Raw genomic sequence first — 26,956 nt, 5'->3', positions numbered from 1 at the left:
GAAACTTCGACAGTGATGATGTTGAAATCAGAAATAACCTGGTTGAGGGGAGTGAAAGCGTCTCATGCTGGTAGTCCCCATGTGTATCCTATTTTCATTGCATCGCCTTGAATCCACGTCCATGTGATTTGATACAAGCTTATCGTACTCTTATGGATGTGACGCTGGGATGCTCGGGATATCGCATGGACGAAATATTGTGGATAGCAAATATGTAGGAATGAGAGAGTTATGTTTTTTATCATGGCTCCCTCTGTTTCTTCAAAAAAATGTTTCAACCGCGTCTCTAGATTTATCTCATGAGTCTTTGATGGTCGTTGATGGACTGCGAAGAGAAGTCCCCAGTCGCATTTTTCTTCAGTTTCTGAAGTTGTTTTCCTCTAAGCAGGCTTGGGATCCTCTGCGGCCTCGTAAAGTGTTGAAGGCGTCTTCTAGACAGAGGGGTGATGATATTCTTGCGATGCACCCTTGAAGAGTAGATGACCTTGTTGCGGCTATGGCCTTTTGGTTGACTGTGTCTTCTGAGCTTTGACAGTTAAGAGATTTCGTGTATATCCTCAGTCCTCAAGTATGGTTTACATGTTTCCATATTTGTAGTGATTGCTGTTGTGGTGAAGCTCTGGCTGGTATCAATAAATGAGCGGCAACAATTCTTGGTAGCAGATGTAATCAGAAGAGACTACATTGTCGTGGTAACAAAGTAGGTTGGCTGGAATTGTATGGGCATCCGTGGAAGTAAAAGGATTGGCTGGAGTTGTAATGGCATCCGTGGAAGTAAAAGGATTGGCTGGATGCGTAAGAGAGAAAACTGTCAATGACTACGAAGATTGGTTGGCTGTGATCATGATCCTTGACATGGGGAGCGTGGTGGTACGACCCTTTGCAGGAAGAAGCGTTGTTGAAGCAGCTTCGGCTCTTGGAGAAGATGTTGAAACTTAAGAAGCCGAACGTTGAAGCCTCGTCTTCAGATCTTGGAGAATCTTATGGAGAGAACGCTGAAACGGAGCGGTTGCTGGAGCGAGCGTTGAAGCGGAGCGGCCGTCGGAGTGATCGTTGAAGCGGAGTCGTTGTTGGAGGATATTGAAGCTGAGCGGTTGTGTTAATAAGTGTGTTTTCAAACTGTACACCCTTCAAGTAAACAATGGTTAGGAGCCCCAGTTCCATCTATCAATCGTGCTTTCCAGGAGATGTTAGGGTTTGGGAACGGCTTCTCTAGTTGGAAACAACTGCTTCCCTGATGCAGTGCGTTTGAGGGCTGCAAATACGCCTTGACGTTGCGCCTTGGGGAAATATAGAATCTCACATAAATGTTTCATCATAGACTGCACGATTTTGCGGGCAAAGTCCCCAGAAATCATGCATCTCCTGACAGGGAAAAGAGTCTTTGTGAACTCAGAGGGGTTGCTGATTTTTCTTTGCTTCGATTTTGGAGAAGTCGTTCCTGATCTTTCGTGTAATGAAATTAGATTGTTGATTCCCTTCTACTGGGCGTTCAAGAGTAACGCTAGAAGGATGCAAGCTGCTGGCGCAGGGAACATACAAGCTGCTGTAAAGATGCAATCTATTAGCGCTGGAAATGATGCAAGCTGCTGGCGCTGGAAAGATGCAAGCTCTGTAAAGATGCAAGCTGTTAGCGTTGGAAGGATGCAAGCTGCTGGCGCTGGAAAGATGCAAGTTGTTAGCGCTGGATCGGCTTGGAATGGGCGCTGGCTTAGTGTGGACGCTGGCTTTGATTTGGTATGGCGCGGACTGTCGGATGGGCATGGCGCTGGCTTGGCGTGGCGCGGAATTGTTCTTGCGGGCCCAGTTGCCTCTTTCCATAAGTAGCTCAAATAGTAAATCATTTCCTTTTTCAAATTCCAAAAGTGTTATGCGTGTGAAAGGGGTTAACTCTCCTTTTTATCTCGTATCTTTGTTCTCACGTCCTGGTGTTAGAGGTAGCGCGGTAGAAATAAAGTGGTCAAGCATATTCCAGCTACTTACTCCAGCCTTTCTCTTTCAATTTGTTTTCTTGTTTTCTTGTGTTGGTGCAAACCCTAGCCATAGGTATGCCTTCCATAAATCTGTAGAAATATTGTTCTTCTGAACTTGTGTAAACCCTAGCCGTGGGTATTCCTTTCATAAACTTGTACAAACACTTCGTCATAAACAATTCCTCTTCGAATATCACCGTAGTAACGTCAGCTACCTCATGAATAGTGACGGGTAATCATTATTATGCAAAGTAGGCACGTACGGGTAGGTGACTGTTTTTTTTCTTTTGAAAGGCAAACAAAGCGCGTGGTTTATGGTTTTAATTTTCTGGATTTTTGGGTTGATAGACAAGTATTACCCCCGAGGGTTTTGGATTATTATTTGGAATGAACTGTTTAGAATATTGATGTTTTTGGATATGAATGTTGTGCGATTGTAGAAAGCATGAAACACGGGAAAAATATGGCTATTGGTTTTTTATCTCCCTGTGAAGATTTGAAGTAGTAGACCATGTATTTTGTCTAGCAAGACTTACTCGGTTTTTCGGATCTCCTGATGAAAAGGAATCTACCGGGTGTAAGACCTAGTTTTGTGGGAAGCACCGCCGTGACTGTGGAAAGTCCCCAGTCATCCCTTGTCGTGTCATGACTGGTAACCGGGACGTCTGGTAACTGAGCCGTCGATCCCTGAGCGGGTCGTTTGGATTCTACCGTCCTGACGTCTGGGTCGAAATATGAGATCGAGGATTGAAAGTTGACATTGTAACCGAAAGATCAATATCCCACTGTGGTCGCCAATTGTTTGAGGGTGAAAACGGTTTCTGCTGATTTCGGTAATTTCGGGTGTGTGGGTAAGAAACGAGTCTAAACCCTAAAAAATGTACTACAAGGGAGTACTTTAGATTCAAGAGATCAATCTGTACAAATCCGTCCTAAACCAAGAAATGGTCATTCTAGACTTGCTTCGGTCACAAAGAGGATGAGAAGGGTTGGTTTTGGGGAGTGAAGCGAAGAGAGTGTTGAGACCAGAATAGTTGATCCTGGAAGAGTAGTTGTTTTGTGACTTGCATCACAAAGTGGGAAGCTAACAGATGGGAAAGCTAGCAAACGTTTTCTGAGTGTTGTATGCTCCTGACCAGAACTTGTTCTTCGGTGGAAATAGGTAATGCTTATTTATACCGGTCTAAGTGAAACGTACTCTGGTCTAATTAAGAAATGGGAAACGGGTGAGTCAATGGGAGGAGTGGTAACCGGTAACGCCTGGAATTTATGTTCCATAAACGAAAGCGTTTCACCATTACTCCCTATATTTACTAAATGCCTCATCCTTATGACACTATCTTATAACGGGCGTAGTGTACGCCGCACGCTGTAAACCGCCAAACCAATACCCAATGAGCATCCCCCAGTTTGTGACATGTGTTGATGTCTCGAGTGTTTTCGTGGAAAGCATGTAGCATGTTGTTGTTGTCTGGCAAGTTGAGCTTGGGAGACTTGCCGACTCGGTGATGACCTTCGACGGTCGAGATTTTGCATCTTAAGAGGATAGGTAGCTGTTGATTATTGTAACGCTTCGTTTGGTGGCCAGTGGCATGAAAGCATGATCAATATGGCTTTAATATGGCCTAGTTTAGGCGCGGCCAAAAGTTAAGGTTTTGACTTTGTTTAGGCGCGACCAAACTAGGGTCAAAGGTTTCCATGAGTTGGCTGGTAACCTTGGACGGCTAAGATATGCATCTTAGATGAAAAGTGGTCGTTGAATGCTGCAGGCCTTCATTTTCGTAGCCGCATAGGGAAGGCCGGCATTGTATGGCGCGGCAAGTTGGCTGGCATGCCATTGGCACATGTGGCATGTCCGGCATGCCTTGGTGCGGTTTGGCGTGGACAAAATTAGGGTTTTGGCGTAGGGCCAAAGGTTACTATGCGTTGGTTGGCGACTTTGGACGGCTAATATTTGCATATAAGATGGAAGGGTGGTCGTTGATTGTTGCACGCCTTCGTTTTAGCAGCCGTGAAGTGGAAGGCTGGCATGGCATGGCGCGGCAAGGTGGATGGCATGCCATTGGCACATGTGGCATGGCCGGCATTCCTTGACGCGGTTTAGCGTGTCCAAAATTAGGGTTTTGGCGTTGGGCCGAAGGTTTCCATGGGTTGGTTGGCGACCTTGGATGGCTAAGATTTACATCTAAGATGGAAGGGTGGTCGTTGATCATCGCACGCCTTCGTTTTGGTGGCCGCTTAGGGAAGAACGGCATGGTATGGCGCGGCAAGGTGGTTGGCATGCCATTGGCACATGTGGCATGGCATGCCTTGGCGTGGCCAAAACTAGGGTTTTGGACCAAAGGTTACCATGCGTCGTTTGGCGACCTTGGAAGGCTAAGATTTGCATCTAAGATGGAAGGGTGGTCGTTGATCATCGCACTCCTTCGTTTTGGTAGCCGCATAGGGAAGGCCGGCATGGCGCGGCAAGGTGGTTGGCATGCCATTTGCACATGTGGCATGGCCTGCATTGGCGCGGTTTGGCGTGGCCAAAACTAGGGTTTTGGGCAAAGGTTACCATGCGTTGTTTGGCGACCTTGGACGCCTAAGATTTGTATCTAAGATGGAAGGGTGGTCGTTGATCATCGCACGCCTTCGTTTTGGTAGCCGCATAGCAATCACAATCAAATACCAGTATTAGGTAACAAATTGGCTAGTTAAATTATTCCTAGTTGATTCACAGTTGACTTCTCGCGTAACTAACTGCAAGAGATCATTGTTGATATTACAAACCTAAGCATTCAAATTTGAAATATGGTTATAATTGAACTCTAAATATGGAAGATAACTCGAGTAATTAACCTAGGAGCAATAACCTTTTCTTAATTTTGTTCCCTCACGATCTTTTCTTTTCTTTCCACCCCTTGTGTTCATAATCACTTTCAGTGAAACAAGGCTATTCATGTGAGGAGTTGCCCGATTGGTGGTATATACCAAAGGCGTCGTACAATCACCCATGAATTTCTTCGAAGTCTCATCTAGCTTTCTCAAAGTTCTAGTTTCAGGGTCATAACAAGAGAGAACAACATTATACCACAACATACATTTGTCCCCCCGGCTGCAGTCTTCCCAATCCCATGCTATAGTAAGCTTCATGCCCCAAGAGCAGGCATACCGGCGGCATTCCTGTGTATAATTTGATTCCCGTATCATGACATGTTTACTTGGAACTACTTGTAGAACACACAAGTTCCCTCCGAATACCATAAGCTCTCTAACGCCACGGTCAACAAAAAAGGGTATTAATGGGAGAAATTCAAAGGTCTCATGCTCCAAATCAAAAGTTATAATGCTATAAAAATCCATACATTAAAGAGCTGCACCTGCAAAAACACCCGCTGATTGCGCAACACTCCAGTTGTGCAAACGTTGTATCTCAGTTTTTGGGGATCTCCACTCAGTATCACTTCGGAGGGTATACACATAAAAATCCTGGTAATCATTGTTCTGCAGAACAACAACCTTGTACTCATTAGTTACCCGATTGTATCCGAATCCAATAGCCGGTTTTGATCCCAACAACCTGGTAATAATCGGAAGTTGAATGTGCTCTCCGGTAACAAGACTGGAAATATGGATTTTTCCTAATAATATATCATAGGTTAGTAATATGGCATAACAAATTAAACTGTTACAAGAACCAACCATGAAACCTTTGGACGTTGAACAACGATCTAACTCAAGTGTTCCGAAATAGCGGAGTTGTTCATCGACATGATTAGTACTTGTACTACTAACCTTATCATCATCATCATCATCATCATCATCATTATTTTGTTCTGAAAAATAGAAGCGTGCTTCATCAATTTTATCAGTTGTGTTGAGTGTTAATATAATGTTCAAATGTAATAGGAGTGTAAGAATATAAGTAGTAGTAGAATTGTATGGACAATAGATGTCCACATGTCATCTTATCTCTATGGTCTTATATTTACTATGTGCAGAGAGAGAAATTATGGTGGAGAGAGTTTAATTAAAAAAAAAGAGAGAGTGAGTAGAAACTATTAGTTTCCCACTCCATTATCAATCAAAATCCTTCTAATCTTCATCATAAATTCAACCAAATATATAACAATTGGTTCAGAGCTAGGCCCGTATGAGAGTGGAATGAGAAGTAGACCCACAGGGCTTCCCGTCCACCCGTACAGAAGTCCACGTTGTAGTGGCTTAATCTCCTCCGCCCTACACGTGGAGGGGGAGCATCTTAATATATAAGGTGTGGAGCCACTCCACTCATAGCTATTTGGTTTTGAGTTGGAAGCCCACACACTTCTAACAAGTTGTAGTGTAAATAAACCCATCTTAAGCTTCTTATTGGGTTTTGGTATCGAAGTCTTCCATGTTTAGCATACTTCTCTGCACTGTAACTCTGTGACTGTTGGTAATCTAGAAAAAATAAGGATGTTTGCTGTGATTTATAATGGTAACTTTTCCATTAGAAAGAAGAAGTATGTTTGTTTGCTGTGTCTCGCCCTCTCTCTAAATATAGTTTTAGGTAGGGCTGCACATGGTTCGGTTTTTATCGGTTTTTGGCAAAACCAAAATCGAAACCATAGTACTGGGTTTTTCAATATTAAAAACCAATGAAACCATTAAGCTTATTCGGTTTCACTCGGTTCGGTTTCTACTCGGTTCGGTATAAAACCCACTGTAAGATTTATTACCTTGCAATTATCCAAATCAATCTTCAGAAAAGCAGCTTTGAATATCTCAAAAGATTGTGCAACTTCTGTAAGTTTTGGATCCAGTTAATAGTGATAAAAAATTCAAATCAAACATGAAATTGAGAACATAATTATCGAAAATAACCACCAAACAAGCAATTCAGTATATCAATTGATTCAATTCTAAATCAACATGATGAACCCTAATTTCCAAAAAGCCCAGAGTATTTTTGATTTCACAAACCCTAGTTTTAATTTCGTATCATTCTAATACGTAACATAATAATCAAAGAAGAATAAAGAGAGAATATCATATAAATTACCTATTAAGTTATTTCTTTTACTGGTGTGGTGGTGAACTGGTGATGGTTCATGATTCGGCTGTTCTGTTGTGGATCTGTGATTGGCTAAATCGAAGAAAAAGAAGTAGAAGATGAAGAAGAAGAAGCAGAAGAAGAAGCGAAGAAGGAGAAGAAGGAAAGGTAGTGATTGAGTGGTGCGTTGAGAGAGATGGCGGTGAATATCTTCACTGAGAATCGAGAAAGGAGGAGTAGCCGAGAGAAAATAAAATGGGAAAGAAAGATGAGAAGATAAACATGTAAACTAATAGACTAAAACGGATGGGTATGATTACTAGTTGTATAAAAATGGACGGCTGTGATTAGTGATATATGTATATTTCGTTTTTTCGCTTGTTTCGGTTCGGTTTTGGGTAAAAACCAGAACTGAAACCATAACAAAATTGACAACCGTGTCTACACTCTCTTCTTATGGTTTCGGTTCGGTTCGGTTTAAATTCTTCGATTTAGGTTCGGTTCCATGATTCTGGTTTGGTTTCGTGCAGCCCTAGTTTTAGGGTTTGTCCAATAGTCAAACGTTTGACCATTTAAGACCTCCTTTGACCTAAACACAAAATTACGAGTGGCCCAAGTAAAACGGGTAGCCCTTATTGCTACTCAATAATAATATGGCTTGCAATGAAATTGGGGATTTGAACTCATTTTTGAGTTCCATCAATGGAGGTCTACAATGTTCTAGTAAAGCTTTATTTGATGGCAGAACAGCAACTCTAAAATTCACAACCCCAGCAATATCAGGTGAAATCAATCAAAACCCATCTATTCAGAATAATTTCAAATCCTCCAACTTCATGAGAGATTAATCACAGGAACTAAACATACAATGAAACCCAAATTACAATTTTAAAGTTGCTTCTGCTGAAGGTGTTGAGAATGTTGTTAGGGATGTGTTTGGGAGTTTGAAGGAGGGGAAGAGGAAGATTTTTCCTACTTCTGGGAGGAGTTCCAAAGAGCGTTTGAATGGTAAGGGTTGTTTTAGGGCTTGGGTTTTGCTTGTAATGTGTTTGTTATTTTGTTTTATAGATTTTGTTTCATTTTATTATTTGTGATTGAAATGGAAATATGGTGGTGGGTGTTGGCGGCGGCGGTGATTGTTGTGGTGGTCTACGCACACCCAAGCAACACCCATCACCACCACCCACAACCATCACCACCTTTGAAATTGAAACGTGGTGATGGGTGGTGGTTGTTGCTAGTGGTGGTGATCTTGGATACCCAAGTAGCACCTATCACCACCACCCACAACCATCACCACCTTTAAAATTGAAATATGGTGGTGGGTGGTGGTTGTTTGTTGTAGTGGTGGTCCATGCAGGCCCAACTATCACCCATCACCACCACTGAAATTGGAACTTGTTGGTGGGGTGCGGTCATCACTTCTGGTGGTGTTGGTTTACACAGATACGACTAGTACCCATCACCACATTTGAAAATGAAACATGGTGGTGGGTGGTAAGTGGTGGTTGCTGCTGCTGGTCTATGTAGGGCCAACTATTAACCATCAGCGGTGATAGCTTTAGGTGGTGGTGCTATGCAGACCCAACTATATCACCCATCTGGCAGAAATATTACTACCATTGAAATTTGAAGTTGAAAGTTGTGCTGGTGTTCTTCTTGTTGTTGAAATATTTCAAGAATTTAGGAATTGATGGTATCTGTTGATTTTGACATTTTGTAGGATGGTGAAAGCAAACAATGTTGAAAGTGATAGCAGTGCTGATGAAAATGATGGAAAACCAGAGGTTCTTGATGATGGAAGTCATGATGTAAAGTTAAAGGATGGTGAAGGAAGTTCTGGTTCTGGTCAGTGGAGAATTGTGGTGGTGAATCATCTTCTCCTGGAGGTTTAACAGAGAGGAGCTTGGGATGTTTTGAACTGGGGCAAGGGTCTGGAGTTCATACTGGAATCCATCAGCTTGTAGGACCCAAGTCGGGCAGTCATGAGGATATTGAATCTGAAGCTGAGGTTCATGTTAAAAGTAACGGGGCAGTTGTAACTAAATCTGAAAGTGACATTCAAATAGTTGATGAAAGTGCAACCGTTTTGAATCTGGAAACTGGGGGTTGTTCTGTTGAAGAAGCAGCAGTTGCAAGCAAAAACAACTCTAATCTGGGGACGCCATTGGATTTGGATGATTATAACCTTGCTTCAGAGATACAGGTACTATGAGTACAACTCCCTACTATATGTTGTTGACAATTTTCTCTCTAGAAGTTAGCAGTATAAATTGTCTCTTCAGTAGGATGTAAAAGTGGAACTTGCTAGCAGATACCTGAGAGTAAGCAGTTACTTGCTAATGTAAGGAATAACAAAAGAGATATAGTACGGCAGCTCAGCATTCTAAACAGTCCATCTTAGAATTGAGTTGGTAGAATAGAAGGACTTGCTTCACGCCAAATATCATACAAACTACTGAAAATATATCCCACAGGCTCCTTAGATTGTTAATTTCCCCATATGATATGGCTCCAGCCTCCTTTCCATCTTAGGGATTAGACTTAGCATTTAGCGAAGGCCTGATTCTTATATTGTTCGCTGATCGTAATTTCTAATTGTGTCTTATTTCCTTACATTGTCTGATTCTAAGAATAAAGTATGGCTCTTTGGTTGTGTGTATGACATGACAAGCAAAGAAGAGAAAACTGCTACCTAACCAAGTGGAAGTGATATTTGTTAGGGTTATTGAACAACATGTAGTGGTCTGATCTGGTAAGTGTATGTCCATGACTCTTTAAGGTAGTCAACTATTCACGAACCCGAATGGATAACTATTTAAGCGTATCCAGCTTCTTCTGCATGTTGTGTTTAATTGTGTAGTAAGCTTAACTGTCCAATCGTCTTTGATTTGGAAATTGGAAGTACATACGATTTGAAGATCCAGTGAGTTATGAGCCTTTGTTCCTCAATGATTGGTTGTGTGCATGAGTTAAAGAAAAATCCTTTCTTAGGTGATTAAACTTTGAACCTCCATAAAATTCCTAACTACAGTTGATCTAAGACACTGCCATTCTTTCGATACCCGGGTTGCTATATGAAATTTGTAAGTTAGGGATGGACAAGGCTAGTAAGCTTTCAGGGTCTGGGTTTTTTAGTTGTTTTTTGTTTGTTTTTTGTCTTTTCTTGAAATGTGGTATTGAGATGCATCAAGTAATATAGTTAAACCTTCTGTTCTGTATTAAGTTAATATACATTTCCGTTTGCTGTTGCAATGTACTAATATTGGTCGTGTATGCAGGTTCTTGGTTTGGAGAGGTTAAAAGCAGAATTACAAGCACATGAATTGAAATGTGGGGGGATGTTACAAGAGCATGCTTCTAGGCTTTTCCTTCTCCAAACCACACCTGTAAGTAAACTTCCAAAGAAGCTCTTGCAAAAAATTATTCCTTTGTAATTCTCAGTTGTTTATGACTAAGTAGCTACATAGAGGCAATGTAATGTATCGTTTTCAAGATGACCATTTAATGGAATCACAAACTTCGTCATGGAAGTCTTAAAAGTCTTATGCCTGAACACAAAGAATGAACTCCGCTTCCCATACAGATTAGTTTAATTGTCATTTCTATACAACTGTAAAACGCCCACCCTAACACTTCAGAGCATCGAAGAAAAAATATTTCCGGGACCAACCTCAGTAAGACTAAACATATCGTCGCCTGCACTCTAGAACTAACACCTGTGGATCAAATCAACGTATACTGTGGAATTAGTGATAGTAGAAAAACAGATAGGATACAACTCAGTGGTACTACCTAGGGACATAAAGTTGATGTCCGTAGTCTACTATGCAGTTTGCAAGATCTTGATTATAGGTGAGTATTGTGGTTTCTAAGTTGGTAATTGCTTAGCCAGGAAGCAACGAATTCAATGCAAAGTAACTAACTGAACGGCATTACTCCACTTACGCAGATAGGTTTATAAGTGAAAGTTATGATGATTAATTTGTACAAGTAACTCGTCTTAGTCAAAGCTGTCATACAGTGCAGCATTAGTTCAGTGTCCTGGAAATGAATTTAAAGGATTCCTGTTGATAAGAACTCTTGGTAACAGTATTCTATTCTAAGTTTTCCATATCAACTACTTATGTGGTTTTATTCTTCACTTCCTAACGTTAAAACCCTTAGCGTGAAGACAAATTTTTTGAGCTTCGATTGATTTAGTGCATGCATCTTCACATGCTGTCACAAGACTTTTCTGCACTCATCTCTCAGCATTTTAGTCGCTGGGCTGGCACAACAGATCTTTTTGGGTTGGTTCGTTTTTGTAGTAGGTGATGTTGTGGTTGCATATCCTTTTTTTTTCTTCTGTTGAACCGGTGGTGAAGACATGGTTTTTCTTTAATTGTCTGATTCTGAACCCCGTGAGAATCAATGAGGTCTTCTGCAATAATAATAATAATCTATCTGTTTTTTTGTCGGTAAATATTAATTTATGCACAAGTGCTGCTGATGTTTTAAAAACTAGATCAAACTGTTAATTTAACATTTTACAAATATTTAATGCATAATACTCTTTGAGGTTTAACTTGGTCATGGTAAGAAGGCCTTATCATCAACTTTGATCGTAAAATTGTGCAGTTGCTTTGTTAAAGTCTATGCCTACGTCACAATAGTCTACGTCATGTAGGAGGCTGATGTAGTTGGGAGATATTACAGCTGCCCATGTCTGACGAGTCAACCTTTCTCTTTGTCAAGTCATCTTTTCCTCGTTAATGCTTGCAGCGTTGCCATTAATGGCATATAAGACGTCCAACTCTAGTCTCTGCGTGCAATTTGAGTAGGCAGAGGTAGGACTGTTCTCCTCATTATTGTGGTGTTGACTTGAAAGACTTTGATGGCCCTTTAAAGTAGAACAACCATCGTTTAATGTCTCTGCATAACATGCAAATGGTGGTTGAGACATGAATGTACAGACTCTGTAAAATAGTGTACCAATTAATCTTTAATGTTTGGAGTCTATATAAACAATATCCTTTGGACACTAGATACCCACTTCATTTCCTTGATCTCTCTCTCTCTCCCTTTCCCCATATTGTTCCCACCACAACCATGTTTGCTGCTAGAGATCCAACTCATCGGTCTCACGACCAAATCATAGAAATTAAAGAGCTGCTTAAGGTGCTTGCTGAGTCTCAAGTTAAATTAGCAGAAACACAAGCAAGTACTCAGCAACAAGTCATAGACATTTTAAGTCGAAGCGCTAATACTGCCAGTATAAATCATAGACAGCAAGGTATACCTTAAAGTATTCATTCTGTAGTGTGTCCTCATCCAAGAAAATTATGCATAATAATGGTATAACTGCGGTTATTCGTCTATTTTTTTTCACTTATTTGTATTTATGGTTCCTTTCATCATTTTGACAAATTGGTGCCAGAAGAAGATAGTGGCGACAATACTGATAATGAAGAGATCTCAGATGATGCTGATGATGATAACGATGAGCCCGCCGCTAAAGCTGGTAGGTTATACATATGGGATATGGCTTACTGAATGTGTATACATTTATTTTTATTTTTTATATATTTCTTAATCATTTTCACTGTTGCATGTCGAGAAGAGGATGGTCAGGTGGCAACTTATTTTCCTGGTAGAAATGACATACTATATAAAGCACTAAAGAAGAATGAATTGGAAACAGTTAAGAAGATTCTTAAGGACAACCCTGAAGTAGTTAAAGAAGGGATCCAAAATGACTCATCAACTGCATTGCATATGGCTATACATTGGAGGCTAGATATCAATATGGTGGAAGAGATTGTTAAACTCATGGCGCCAGAAATACTTGAATGTAAAACTACCGACAATGGTTACACAGCATGTCACAGTGCTGCCATGCATGGATATTTTGAATCTGTTGTGGTGACGGTAAATAAAAATCCAAAGTTGACACAGATACGTGATGCCTTTGGAAGGACTCCACTTGAAATTGCTCTTCTATGTGTTACAATTGAGCAGAAGAAGATAATTCAGTATCTGTACTCTGTTACAAAAGACGAAGACCCAAGTCCATTCTTAGATCAAGACGGTGTTAGATTATTACAAAGGGCAATTCAACATAATTTCTATGGTGAGTAAGCAAATTAAAACTACTAATAACTTCTTCTTTTCTATGTGAAGCATATACAGATGTTTGTGGCATCTGGAATTTGTATCAAAGTAGCCACCCCTAGGCCAAGAGTGACTGACTGGACAACCCCAAATTCAATCATTCTATTAAGCATATATAGATGTTTGTGACACATACAAACAATTGTTTCATTTGCAGATTTGGCGTTATGTCTTGTCAAACGTTTTACGGCATTGGTTATGAAGAAATCACAAGAAGATAATAAGTGTGCACTTGAGGCGTTGGTTCAAATGCCATTTGCTTTTTGAAGTGGATCTAAACTGACATGGTGGCAGGACCTCATCTATTCGTGTTAGTTGCTTATTCATTACCTTAACTTTTGATTTTTAATTATGCAGTGTTTTTGTTAATTAAATAATTTGAATTTGTTCTGAATGCGATTAAATGGTATGCTGGTACTGTAATGCAAGTGGACATGAATTCTAAATATGTTCAACCAGTCGAAGCAACTACTTGCCAGTCATCAGAATGCACCAAAAGAGATCTAGAAAACTCAACAGGAAGCTCAGAAGCCATTAAGGAAAATATCATGTCAACTATTGATCAAGGAATCCGAGCCCTCATGCCTTACTTAACGCGAGGTATGTAAAATGGCCATCTACGTACATTCTAATGCCAATGCAACTTTCTAATTATGGTAAAAAATAATTATGGATCAAATAGTTTCAATTTCATGATGCTACAGTTTGATCTTTGTTTCAGTGCCCTGTATAATAAAATTATACAATGCACGAACAAGCACTGGCATTGCTTAAGCAAATGTTAGTGGAACTCAATAACAGAATGAAAGGACAGGAAGTAATAGTTTTTTTTCAAGAAAATCCCGACATTATAAAGGTAGCTGTAAAGGAAGGAATCATAGAATTTGTTGTGGAGGGCCTTACGAAGGTCAGATCCCTGATATGGCATCAGTTACCGGATGAAAGGATGATAGAAATGGCTATTGCAGAAAGGAACGAAATGATAGTGAGTCTTATATGCGACATTGGAGACGAAGTTGGATATAAGATCGATCTGGTTTCTACGACAGATGATCATAAAAATACCATCTTGCATTATGCTGCAAAGCTGGCGCCGTCTGCTCAACTCAATCTGATCTCAGGTGTAGCTCTTCAGATGCAACGAGAAGTGCAATGGTTTAAGGCAAGGAAGATGGTTTCATATACCATTCAGATAGAACATTTTTACATGTGCAGTTTTTTTTGTTTTTTTTAATCCTACAGTTTATATGTAATTTATCTTCTCATTCAGGGGGTAGAGAGTATTATGCGTGAAATGATAGGTATAAAAGAAATGAGAAAGGGGATACAGCTCGATATGTGTTCGCACACGAACACAAAGATTTGCTGAAGAAAGGAGAGGATTGGATGAAGGATACATCTGGCTCGTGCATGATAGTTGCTGCTCTCATTGCTACTGTAGCATTTGCAGCTGCTTTCACTGTTCCAGGAGGTAATATTAATGACAGTAATAGCACCATGAACGGGACCCCAGTTTTCTTAGGAGAGACCTCATTTACACTGTTCGTTGTAGCTGATGCTCTAGCTCTGTTTACTTCTATCACCTCGGTGCTGATGTTTTTAGCTATATATACTTCGCGTTATGCAGAAATGGATTTTCTCAAGTCTCTCCCACAAAAATTAATAATTGGTTTTGCAACTCTTTTTATTTCTATGGCGACTATATTAGTAGCTTTTGGGGCATCATTGTTTATCGTGGTTGGAGGCAGATTTCCGTGGGCGCCGATTCCAATAGCTCTGTTTACTCCTTGTCCTATCCTCTTGTTTGCATGGTTGCAATTACCATTGTTTTATGAGATGGTTCGTTCGACTTATTGGGGCGATATCCTTCCGAATCACAGATATATTCTGCCTACGGTTAAGAGGAAAAATAAGAAAAGTAAAGTATAGTGGCTTGCGGCACAAAATATTAATCAGGTCGTTCTAGCCACACTCAGATCGAAGATAGTTGCGCAGTTGTATGATTTTAGCTGAAAGAGAACTCTGGTCTTGGGAAGGCATTGCATTTCTATGATTTTACCTGTATCGTGGAAATGGAGGTATGTTCACCGCCAACTATTTTCATGTCGTTTTCTTTGTGTCATGGTACATTGTTTATATGATCATATGAATGTGGCATGGCTCCTCACTTGTCTGTACAAACTTTCCAAGGAGCTCTTGCTAAAGAAATGGATCTTTGAAAATTCCTGTTATATGACTGACTGAGTAGCGACGTAGAAGCAATGTATTCAATCATTTTTAAGATACCATTTGATGGAATCACAAACTTTGTTGTGGAACTCTATGTTTGAATACAAAGAATTGATTTCAGCTTCTGATCTAGACATGTTTGATTATCATTTTTTATTTATCTTGGATAACATCTTGACCCTAATTCCATCCAATTGCAAAACGTTGAGCATGGTAAATGATACTTTTCAGCCACCTCAGTAAGAGTAAACATAAATATGCCTACACTCTGGACCTAACGCCTGTAGATCAAATCTGCAGTATATCCTCTAGAAATAGTAGTCTGTGTAATACGGTTTACAGGATCTTGACCATACATGATGACTATACTGTTTCCCAATTGAAATTAAAGCCTTCTTTTTGTTAGCAACTCTACTATTCTATTTTTCTAAGTTTTCTGTATCAATTCGTATGTGTATTTATAAGTCTCAATCCAGTTGGTGTGTGCATCTTCAACATGCTGCAGGATGCACTCATCTCTCAGATTTTTAGTTGCTGGGCAGGCACAACAGAGCTTCTTCTTTGGCTTTGTACCTGTACTTGGTGGTGTCGTGGTTGCTAATCCTTTTTTTTTTGTTGTTGCACAGATTTGCGAACTTGCAAGAGACTAGCTATATTTGTATGTTATTACCGGGTAATATCTTAAAGGTTGAAAATTGAGACTGCAAACTTTCTGGCACAATGGTAGTCTTGTTCGATATGGGGATCATAGGTGACGAGAAAGTACCCCAATGGAAACAAGTAAACATTGAAGTTACAGAATAGAATTGCATTTCATATAAAAATAAAAACAAAACTGAAGTCTTATTGATTCTGTGGATGGTATCATGCAAGTAAGGTTAAAAAGTTGAACAGTCAGTGATGTCACAGTACACAAGATAATGACAAGTTGCTATCCATGTGGCGAAACTATGTGCCCATGTGGCCTAACCTTGGCAGAGATAGATCAAGTTTAAGCTCTCGAGCCGGGTGAATGCAGTTTCATATTCTGTTCACAGACTGTGATTTCTTTCTTTCTGCAAAATTTTGTTTGTTTCTCTCTAGACAGTTTGCAGGTAGTCAGAACGAAAAAATGGCGTTTGCAAAGTTGGCCTTGCTTGTTGCTCTCTTGTTGATAATATCCAACTGTAACAGCGCAGAAAATGTTTCCAGTGATGGTCTCTTACCGTCCTCGAATGTTTGTGTAAACTGCTCAATCTGTCCATACACATGCCAGTCTCAACCTCCGCCATCGCCGTCAGGGTACCCATCATACGGAGCTCCACCACCACCTGGACAAGCTAATTGTCCACCAACACCGGCAGTTCAGTGCTGTCAGCAACATCCCCCTCCAAACCCTTATGGTTATTTCCCTTATGATAATAATTCAGCTTCAGTACGTTCTAATTCGATATTCATTTGCATCGTCCTGGTCTTCTTCTTTGTTCTTCTTCTTTAGACATGCATGGTTGTTACTTGTAGAGCTTCCTGTCCTCATCATTTAAGAGGACTCAAATCCCAAATAAAAGTTTGTAACGTCCAAATATTTTGATTAAATTTGTGTTTCAGTTAATGTTTGCCTCAGTTGAAGATCTTCTTGTGTCAGTAATAATCAATTGGCAGTGCTAGTATGTGTTTGTGCAACTGCAGCAATATCAATTCGTAGGAAAAACAGGAATTTTGGCTAAAAATCTTGAGAACGTGTGGCATAAGAGAAAATGTCTTTGACCATTTGGTTGTTTTCTTTTCAAAATCAAAATGAACCAAATATTATTCAGCAGTTTTGATGAAGTTCAGTACCTCGCATCCATGAGAACAACAGATGCCATGAGTCTTCAGATCGCTTTGTTGGGGCGAGTCTCTCAGCATCCATGGTGTATCTGGACGAAATGAGATAAACATGTTGTAACTTGGTCCCTGACTGGGCAGGAGTCAGAAATGAGACGGCTTGTTTTTTAGTTTGAGTCAGATCTGACTCAGACCTGATTCCGGATTCGCGCCCATTTACATCAAGAAATAAAATGCCCCTAACTTGTATATTTTTGAATCAAGTGAGTTAGATGTGTCTCAAAAAAACACAACATACTGAGTCAAATAAAATGCTGTTGACTTGTATATTTTTCAGTCAATGGAGTCAAATTTGACTCAAAGTGTTTGTTTTTTGCTGACTCGGCTTATGAATCTGACTCGAATTGAGTTAGATGTCATATTATTTGTTTTTCGTTTTTGAGTCAGATTTGACACGGACTCATTTGGATGGGGAAATAAAATGTCCTGACTCATAGGATCAAACTACCAACTTACATATTTTTGAGTCAGGAAAAAACATATTGAGTCAAATCTAAGTGAATCAAGTGATATATGTTAGATCCAGACAAGCAACGGGTAAGTCAGCTCCAATGAGAATGTTTTCCAAACACATTTGGGCTGAAATATCCGGTATGATTTTAATCAAAAGCCCAACCCAGAAACACATTTTAGGGTTTCAGTTTCTTCTTCTTCAATACGAGGGGGTATATAAAGTAAATAGAGAGAGGCAATTTCGAGAGTAAGTTAAGAAATCTGCAGAACACAAAATGCCTGCTGGACATGGTCTCCGTTCAAGAACCAGAGATCTCTTCTCTCGTCCATTCAGGAAGAAGGGCTACATCGCTCTTACTACTTACCTGAGAACATTCAAGATTGGTGATTATGTTGATATCAAAGTTAATGGTGCTATTCACAAGGGTATGCCTCATAAGTTCTACCATGGACGTACTGGTATCGTCTGGAATGTTACCAAGCGTGCTATTGGTGTTGAAATCAACAAACAGGTCTACTTCAATCTCATCCTTTCACTTTATTGTTTATCTTTTTATTACTGAATCGGTTTGTTGGGTTTATGGATTTTGAGATTTAGTAGATGAAATGGGTTTTTAGGGTTTTATGTAGATGAAAATTGGTTTATAGGGTTTATAATTGTAGGATTCACTGTGGATTTTATTGTGATTCATAGGGTTTTAAAGCAGATTTGAGGTTATTAAGAAAACAAATCAGTGGTAGAAACACTTGCACAACAATAATGAATCGGCTTAACCAAACATAAATTGAACATGAATTTTCACGTACTATTGGCTTGAGAGGATCAATCATGGTTGCTATTTTAAATTTTCTGTTATTCTTTTGAGAAATTTGTATGTAAATTTGGGTTTTATGTAAATGGGTTTTAGGGTTTAGTTTTGTAATATGTATTTGTGTGCTTTACATGTTGTTTTGCACTTAGATTGGTGTTAACAAGCATGATTCTATGATTATAATTGCTGAAATAATTTTGATGAAAAGTTTGATGATATCCCAAACTGTAATTCAGCAGGATAGTATTTTTAGTATGGACAACCTTTGAGAGATTTGATTAGGCCATTATTGTATGTAAAATGAAATTGTTTTCTTTGCCGCTTCCTTATCCTGCACCCAGTGCAGCTTAGGGCCTTTCGAACATCTAGTCTAGAAAGCTTTTCTTTTTCACTTTTCTATCTTTTGCTTAATGGATCTTTTCAATAGGGTTATGGGTTTTGATTTTTAGTGTGAAATTGGTGTGGTACTAGCAAGCATGATGTCAATGCATGATTCATCTTTGCTAGAAACTTCTGTGATGAAAATGATAATGATACTCCAAACTGTAGGTTATTCAGCAGCTAGCCATTTCTAAAGTAAGTTTTCAGCAATAAAGAATCTTAAGTTTTAACTAAAGAAGTTTTCAGTAATAAAGAATCTTAAGTTTTAGACTATGCTACTTAGTTGAAAGTTCGACCTTACCTACTATTGGATTTGAACCAATTAATCTTGCCGTATGAAAGCTTTCTTTGCCACTTGTTTAACCTGCACCTGCCAGCAGCATAGTTTTGATGGCCTTTTGAGCAGCTGGTGGTGAAAGTTTTCTTGATAGTAGTTTCATATAGAACAACGTATGTGTGGGTTCCTATAAAAGATATTGTTGTCAGTGGAGGCAATGGCATTCAGGCCTTTTGGTTGCTATAGGCCAAAACACAAACTTGTTGCTATATGATAGTCTTACTAATTTTGTATACATGTATTCCCGAAACGCCTTAAACCATGCATACAAAAGTAGAAAAGACTATCACAAGAAATTTTTAATTTGGCCTATCACAAATAGATGCATGTCATTCCAATAGGGGTGGACCAAATGCATCTAAATGGTTGATGTCATTCAAAAGAGCCCACCCCTCCAAATTTAGTGGTAGAGGGCATTGGTCCACATTTGGCCCCCCTCTACTGGCTTCCTCTAGGAAGGACCATTTCTCTCAGTGTTTTCCTTGTGTTTTCCTTGGTAGGTATAGCAACGTTGATATGATGGTGGCAGAATTTGGATCAAATGTAGGATTTGGCCACTACCGCCCATAGAATGACGTTAGTTATCTTGCCGCTTCTTTATCCTGCACCCACCAGCAGTATAACTCAAGGGCCTTTTGAGTAGTTGTGAAAGTTTTCTTATCACTGGGAGTGGTTTCTATATCTTAGTGGTAGTAGAATATATGATATTTTTGAAAATAATCATCTTGATGTGTAATAAAATTTATTACGGTTTTAATTATCTGTGACAGTCTTAACCAACAGTGTATACCTAATTAATTTTTACATGCTTGTCTGTTCTGTTTGTGATTCTTTTGACAATCAAAGTTTGTTACTCTTTGGATGAATGAACCTTATCTACAGGCACCAGACATTCATATCTGGGATGTGTTTTATTTGTAATCTATGGATGTTCATGAACTGTTTCTGTATTGCAATATTTGGGATTGGGATGCAGTTCTAATTGATTGTCATTATGCATTCAATTCATGTAGGTTCGTGGTAACATCTTAAAGAAAAGGATCCATGTAAGGATTGAACATGTTCAGCCATCAAGGTGCAGAGAAGAGTTCAAGCTTAGGAAGGTTCAGAATGACAAGTTGAAGGCTGAGGCTAAAGCTAGAGGTGAAAAGATTAGCACCAAGAGACAACCCGAGGGCCCTAAACCTGGTTTCATGGTTGAAGGAGCAACACTAGAAACTGTTACTCCCATTCCATATGATGTTGTCAATGATCTTAAAGGTGGGTATTAGAAACAGTTTTGTTGTTTTTCGCTTGTGGTGGAGGCTATGTTGGTCGAGAAACAAAAACTGCAGTTTAGACTTTCAGTAAGAGAGATGGAGGTAATTAAACAGATTTTGGTATGTGTAGGATGTTTTAGAGATTGGTATTTCATCTTGGTTTCCCTTGTTAACTACTAGTTTCTATATTTTGTGTCATCTAAAATCATAGACTTGTTCTGCCAATCAAATATTTTGTTCTCTCTGGAGCTGCATTCCAAAATTTAGTCTCGCATTGTATGTGTTCATGATTTTCATAAGAGTTTTCAGAATGGTTGGTTATCTTGTTGAAATTGATTTCTGTAAATCCAGGACTAGTTCACTATTATTGTAGTCTGAACTTGTCCAGAGACCAATAAGATTGACTCATAAATGTATGTATATAGTCTGAATACATACAGAACATTTTGAATGCATACTTATAATCTTGAGTGCAGAACATTTTTCAGAGGTCTACCATCAAATTTGACTTCTACGTTAAAAGAAAATTTGCTTACGCAAGCAAATAGATTTGCTTATCAGCCCTATTTTTTTTATCCTAGAGAAAAAGCAAAGCAATAATCCCTGTGATTCTAAGGTTAAGCGGCCGTGTCACACTGCCATTTAAAGGTAGTGCAGAACTCCGATCTTCCTGATGGTGATGGTGTTGTGCGATGGGTGAACCACTGCATGCTTTCATTCTTGGTCAAGTAGCGACCGAGTAATCTAATCGGTTGATTTTTATTAAAAACAAATCTTACAACGCAACAGGTTAAAATTTTGAACAACAACAGATGATAAGAGTGAAACTCATAAATTTTTGCATCTTCAGATGGGTGAATTTTCAAACATTCTGTTGCCGGAAACCATTTTAACTTGCAGGGACTTCATCATCGAGGTATCTAACCTGTAAAAACACGAAAAGACAACACAATTAGTGTGAAAAAAATGAGAATCAATGAACCATATTATGCTTTTGCGGGAAGAAATAAAGTGCGAATATAGTAAAATTTATTTAAAATAATAGTTTTGGGATCGAGAAAAAATTATTAATAGCGCGAAAAAATTTAATCCGGACAAACCTAGTTGGGACTAAAGAATTTTATTATTTTAGGAAGATTATTATTTCAACAAACATTATTTTAAGAAAAGTTTATTTTAGAGTACCACACTACCACTTTCTCATCCCTCTCCTCGTCGATAATCGATAATTGCTAGATAAATGTATTAATGGATAAAGTACTGCACAAAAGACATAGTCCGTGAGAAATTGCTGGATATTCAATACTTGCCGGAAATTAACCGGACGAAACCTTCAATTTAGACCGGTTTAGATCCTTGTTATATTGAACTGCATCTGCATGCTATGTTATTATTGCAAGCACAAGATGACTTGGTTAATTACCAGGCCGGTGTATATGATATACTTAGCTTCAGATCCACCTTTGAGGGTACCTGATGATCTTATAGTGCAATAAAGAGCGATACAGCTAAGTACATAACTAATGCACTCCCAGCTATTTCAGGCCGGTCTGGATATACAAAGAGAGAGTTTCATTAATTTACCTGCACCGGTAGCTAGACCTCGTTGGTGGATTAGTTTTGAAGTTTCATTTGTCGAGGATGATAATGTTTGACGTGATATTTGATTACTTGTGCGGCCTATGGCGGCACGAGCAGCGGTGATCCAAGTTGCCATTGATTGAATTTTATTTATTTTCACGAAAAGAGAGATTCAAAAGAAGCTGAGCTTGGTGGAAGAGAAGACTTATCAGTTAAGACCAATAATACAGATATATATATATATATATGAAAACTAAACAACTTGATTAAGGATTAATTAAATCGTGGAGATATAATACAGGGCAGTGGGTCGGTGACGATGAGTTAATAGTTTGAGAGCAGAAAGTCAAATTCGAATGGGGGTAATAAAAAACAAAGAATAAAAATTGATAAAAATGTAACACCTTTGCACCTTTGAAGTTGTTTAAATTTTAAAGAGGATGAGTGAGGATCCACTCACGCTCTTATTTTACACTATCTACTATTGACAACATTAATATTTCGGAAATATGTTAAATTTATAAGGCTCTATATACCAATGAAAACAAGAACACGTTATGAAATACCAAATTTCAACATCTACCAATTTTAACTTGAACTATTGAAAATTAGTTGATTTTCAAAGCAATAGACGATGGAGTAATGATAGCTCCACGATTTTATTGATAAAAAGGAACTTAGAAACAACCAGTTATGCTATAAGACTTTCCTAATGAAACAGAAGGTTTTTTAAGGAGATTAGGTGAAAATGTCATGCCTGGATGACCACAAAACGAATACAACCTTTGCTTCAAAAAGAAAAAGAAAAAGAAACATAAAACAACTTTGACATATAATATTACACTTTCCTAATGTCATGCTTGGATGACCAAACGATCTTGTCCCATGCTTTCATGAACATTTTCCAAATCATTCCATCCTCCTTCCATTTTTCTTCAAATAATCTTTTCTCCTCCTCTCGTTCTTCCACATTTAATTTACTATTGCGCTCATCCTCTTCCTGTGAAAATTTCATGACATAGAGAGGAGTGTGAGAGAGGCTACATTGCTAACACTCTTACTAATTTTTTCATTAATTGTGAGGAGCCTTTAAATATGTCGTAAATGAATAAACCCTAACAATATACTTCTAATTCATAGCATAGCACTGACAATCCTTGGACTAAATCTAAAACAACCCTAACCAGGGGCGGAACTACCTTGTGACTAGGGCTAGCTTAAGCCAGCCCTAACAAGAGAAAAAGTCATTTTTTTCAAAGCCTTTTTTAAGTTGGGCCACAATTGGTCTATGAGTTTTATTCTTAAGCAAGCCCTGAAAAAAGCTCCAGCCATCCCTATATCCAATGTCTAGTTCCGCCACTGACCCTAACCATAATTTATTTAAATTTTAAATTTGATAATTCGATTGACATATTTTAAATTATTCCCAACACCCTCCCATAATTCAAAATATCATCTTCATCATATTCATCACCATATCATCATTATTATTATCAGATCAGCATCATCCACAAATTAACCAAACATTTTATGCAAATCAAATATTTGTATCTTCATACATCATCATCATCGACTTCATACATCTTCATTCGAGCATATTTGTACTTGCTTCCTAGCACATTTGAGAAAGCCCAATATCATTAAAGAACACCCAACCACTGCAGGAACTCTCGCTTAATTTAAACAAAATGTTTTGTAACCCCAGCATCTATATCCGCATTGCCTACTACGAAAAATATATCTCCTCATCATCATAAACATCACATTCAGTCTTTACCATATGTAGAGCAACCACCAACCATTGATCAACATCATCATGACGTCAAAAAAAAACATGAACACTTTTTAATTAAACACCATTACTATATTATTACACTCTTTAAGAAAATGTCATTGATTAACACCATTTTTACTCCCTCCCTCACCTCAACTCTCTACCCATCTCAGATACCATGTGAAAATTCCATGGCATAGAGACGAGTGTGAGAGAGGCTACATTGCTAACACTATTACTGATTTTTTCATTAAATGTGAGGAGCCTTTAAATATGCCGTAAATGAATAAACCCTAACAATATACTCCAAATTCATAGCATAGCACTAACAATCTTTGGACTAAATCTAAAACAACCCTAACCATAATTTATTTAAATTTTAAATCTGCTAATTCGATTGACATATTTTGAATTATTCAATCAATTCCTTCGACCTCTTCGTACGCTTCCTTGGCTTTTTAGTTTGGAAATGAAGATGGCAATTGTGTTTGAGGTTGCATTGAATGTGCCACGTACATTGCAAGTTTTGGCTTCTGGAAACACTACCGTTATTGCATGCATTAAGGCTAGATCGTTATTCGTTACAATAACCCGTGAATAATTATCGTCGTTATAAATTGACCTTAACGTCTCCAACATCCAAATGAAACTCACATTGTTTTCATGATCCATTAAACCCCATGCAACCGTAAAGGTATTTTTGTCCGAAGTGTGACAAGCAATGTTCAACAACGGCATGTTATACTTGTTTGTCTTATAAGTAGCATCTATCAAAAAAATTTGATGAAAGTATTGAGCCAATAAGATCATTTCGGGATGTGCCAAGAAAATACGAACAACTTTACCATCCTTTTCTTTCCTTCTCAAGGTGTAGTCGTGTAACTCCGCTAACCACTCCCATTGTTACATGACCGTTCTACCATCCCATTCCGTCCTTTTGATCGTAGCTAGCGCCGATTTAATTGTAGACAAAGAAGACAAGTTATCGGGGTCGTCCACCTTTATTTTACTTAAGATCGCACTAGGTTTTTGAATCCGCATAGACCTCACCGTCTCCATTTGATGTGGTTTTAACTTGGCAACCATTACATGTCCAATTAGAGTGTCCGGATCATCATGGTTGTGACAACCATTATCAACTTTATACATTTTATACTCTTTACCTTCACTACCGTCGGGCTTATAAAAGACGATCTTAAATGGGCATCCTATCTTCTTGGTATTGTTCCGGTATTTCCTATTCGTCTTCCGTACGTACTTTCTATTCTTTCCCCGTGACTCTTTCGCGTCCCACCCCGCTCACAAATCATTTCAAATCGAGTGTCACTCACATGATTTCTTTGAACTACCACGCACATGTTCTCTTTTGCCTTGTTAGAAACCCAATTCTTTGCCTCCTCCTTACTTCCAAATGTATAAACGTGCCTAAAACAAAATAAAATCTAATAAGCATAAGGAATTAAAATACAAAAAAGGAAAGAAAAAAGAGAGTAGTAATGAGTATACCAAATCGTTTGCGTAATATAAGGAAGTATTGGGCCTGAAATAGAAATCATCAACAAACTCTACAACGGCCTGCATATGAAAGAACCAACTTATTTTATCACAATCAGAAGTTATTATCTGAACTTAAAGCCCGAATGTACCACATTCGGAGAATAATTGTTTCACTCAAACAACCGATTTATGCAAATGCATTTACACAGTTTACCGATTACAAAATATAACATGATCGGAAGCCAAAATATATACATTTGTGAACGAATACATGGATTCGGTAGATAACATAATTAACATACCTCCGAATTCAAAGATGAGAAAATTCTATTTTGGGGCCAAGGATATATTCGGTAGTTATATTAATATACAATACTATCGAATGTAAAAGGAAAAAAATACTGAGTTTTGTAGTTTTGCAGGAATTCGTTTTCGGGGCCATTCAGAAGTAAATATACTCTACATAACTACCGTATGACCCCAAATTTTGGAATATAAATTTGGGGGTTTTCTTACATTCGGAAGTAAATATACTCTACGTAACTACCGAATGACCCCAAATTTTGGAATATTAATTTGGGGATTTTCGTACATTCGGAAGTCAAATGTACACTACATAACTATCGAATGTGCATATATTTTACACGGGAAGCTATATTTGGTAGATATTTATAAACATTAACTTCCAAATATGGGTAGTTCATGGCATTCAATGCATGCAAAAATTGTCTTTTTTTTTTTTGGTTTCGAAACGCATACAAACGCATAGAAAGTGGGGGCATTTGAGTTTCTTAACACAATACCTGTGTGTTAGATGCATCGTTAGCTTCAATATCGGGTGATTCTCTATTTTCTTCCATGAAAGCGTCGTCTAGGGTTTCCTCTCCGCAAAAGTCTGGATCATTCAACATATACCCCAAATCGTCTTCTCTAAACGGACGTGAACCTTCAACATTATGTTCTTCGCCATGATTTTCACCTTCTTTTCATATCCATCCATCTTTGGAATGAAAAAATGGTTTTTCCCTTTTTTCCTTCACCTTATTCTCTCTCACTCTTATTACTCAAAAATGAAAAGAAATGAAAAAAAAAGAGACAAAATACATTCTAATACTGCACCGACCATAATCCGAATGTGTAACGGTAATTCTGCCATTACGAATTACGCGAGATAAGGCTGGCTACATTTTTCGTTTGGGTGACCTTTTTTGTCTTATTGTTGGCCCCTAAATTCTTTTCAGTGGCCCTAAAAATGCCAGGCTTTTTATTGTGTAGGAGGGTTTTTTTTGTGGAGAAAATAAGGATTTTATCAAAAATGTTATTCCACTCGTGGCACTATTTACTACTCAACTCTGTGAGTCCCAAAAATACTGGTCTATTCCACTCATAGCATTCTTTACTATTCAGTTCAAAGTGTCCTAAAAGTACTGGTCCAAATTTTTCAGTCGCGATCCACCCGCTCACCAGAAGGATTTATCACTTCCTAAATCTAGACTCTAGATGTGGGTTTATGATAAGCAGTATTGTGTTAAATGAGTGGAACAGCAACTCCAAGATTTTATTGATAAAATGGAACGCAGATACAACAGTCACTTTGGCACAAAGTTATGCTATAACACTTTCC

At 38.5% G+C, this 26,956-nt stretch overlaps 3 protein-coding genes across 3 annotated transcripts; all 3 read left to right on the top strand.

Annotated features, from left to right (window-relative positions):
• Positions 1-7,643: 7,643 nt before the first annotated feature.
• Positions 7,644-10,427, top strand: LOC113326163 (replication stress response regulator SDE2-like). Its single transcript, XM_026573938.1, has 5 exons — positions 7,644-7,773; positions 7,900-8,035; positions 8,714-8,838; positions 8,922-9,196; positions 10,272-10,427. Exons 1-5 carry the CDS (start codon positions 7,644-7,646, stop codon positions 10,425-10,427), a joined length of 822 nt encoding a protein of 273 aa, XP_026429723.1.
• A 6,056-nt stretch (positions 10,428-16,483) lies between these two features.
• Positions 16,484-17,019, top strand: LOC113326162 (histone acetyltransferase KAT6A-like). Its single transcript, XM_026573937.1, has 2 exons — positions 16,484-16,786; positions 16,960-17,019. The coding sequence occupies exons 1-2, from the start codon at positions 16,484-16,486 to the stop codon at positions 17,017-17,019; spliced, it is 363 nt and encodes a 120-aa protein (XP_026429722.1).
• A 909-nt stretch (positions 17,020-17,928) lies between these two features.
• On the top strand, positions 17,929-20,812 carry LOC113326828 (60S ribosomal protein L21-2). Its single transcript, XM_026574502.1, has 2 exons — positions 17,929-18,203; positions 20,235-20,812. Exons 1-2 carry the CDS (start codon positions 17,967-17,969, stop codon positions 20,490-20,492), a joined length of 495 nt encoding a protein of 164 aa, XP_026430287.1. The 5' UTR covers positions 17,929-17,966; the 3' UTR covers positions 20,493-20,812.
• The last annotated feature ends 6,144 nt before the right edge of the window (positions 20,813-26,956 follow it).

Source organism: Papaver somniferum, unplaced genomic scaffold, assembly GCF_003573695.1.
Source record: "Papaver somniferum cultivar HN1 unplaced genomic scaffold, ASM357369v1 unplaced-scaffold_10, whole genome shotgun sequence".
In the NCBI taxonomy this organism is placed as follows: Eukaryota; Viridiplantae; Streptophyta; class Magnoliopsida; order Ranunculales; family Papaveraceae; genus Papaver; species Papaver somniferum.
This window is presented reverse-complemented; position numbering and strand designations above follow the sequence as displayed.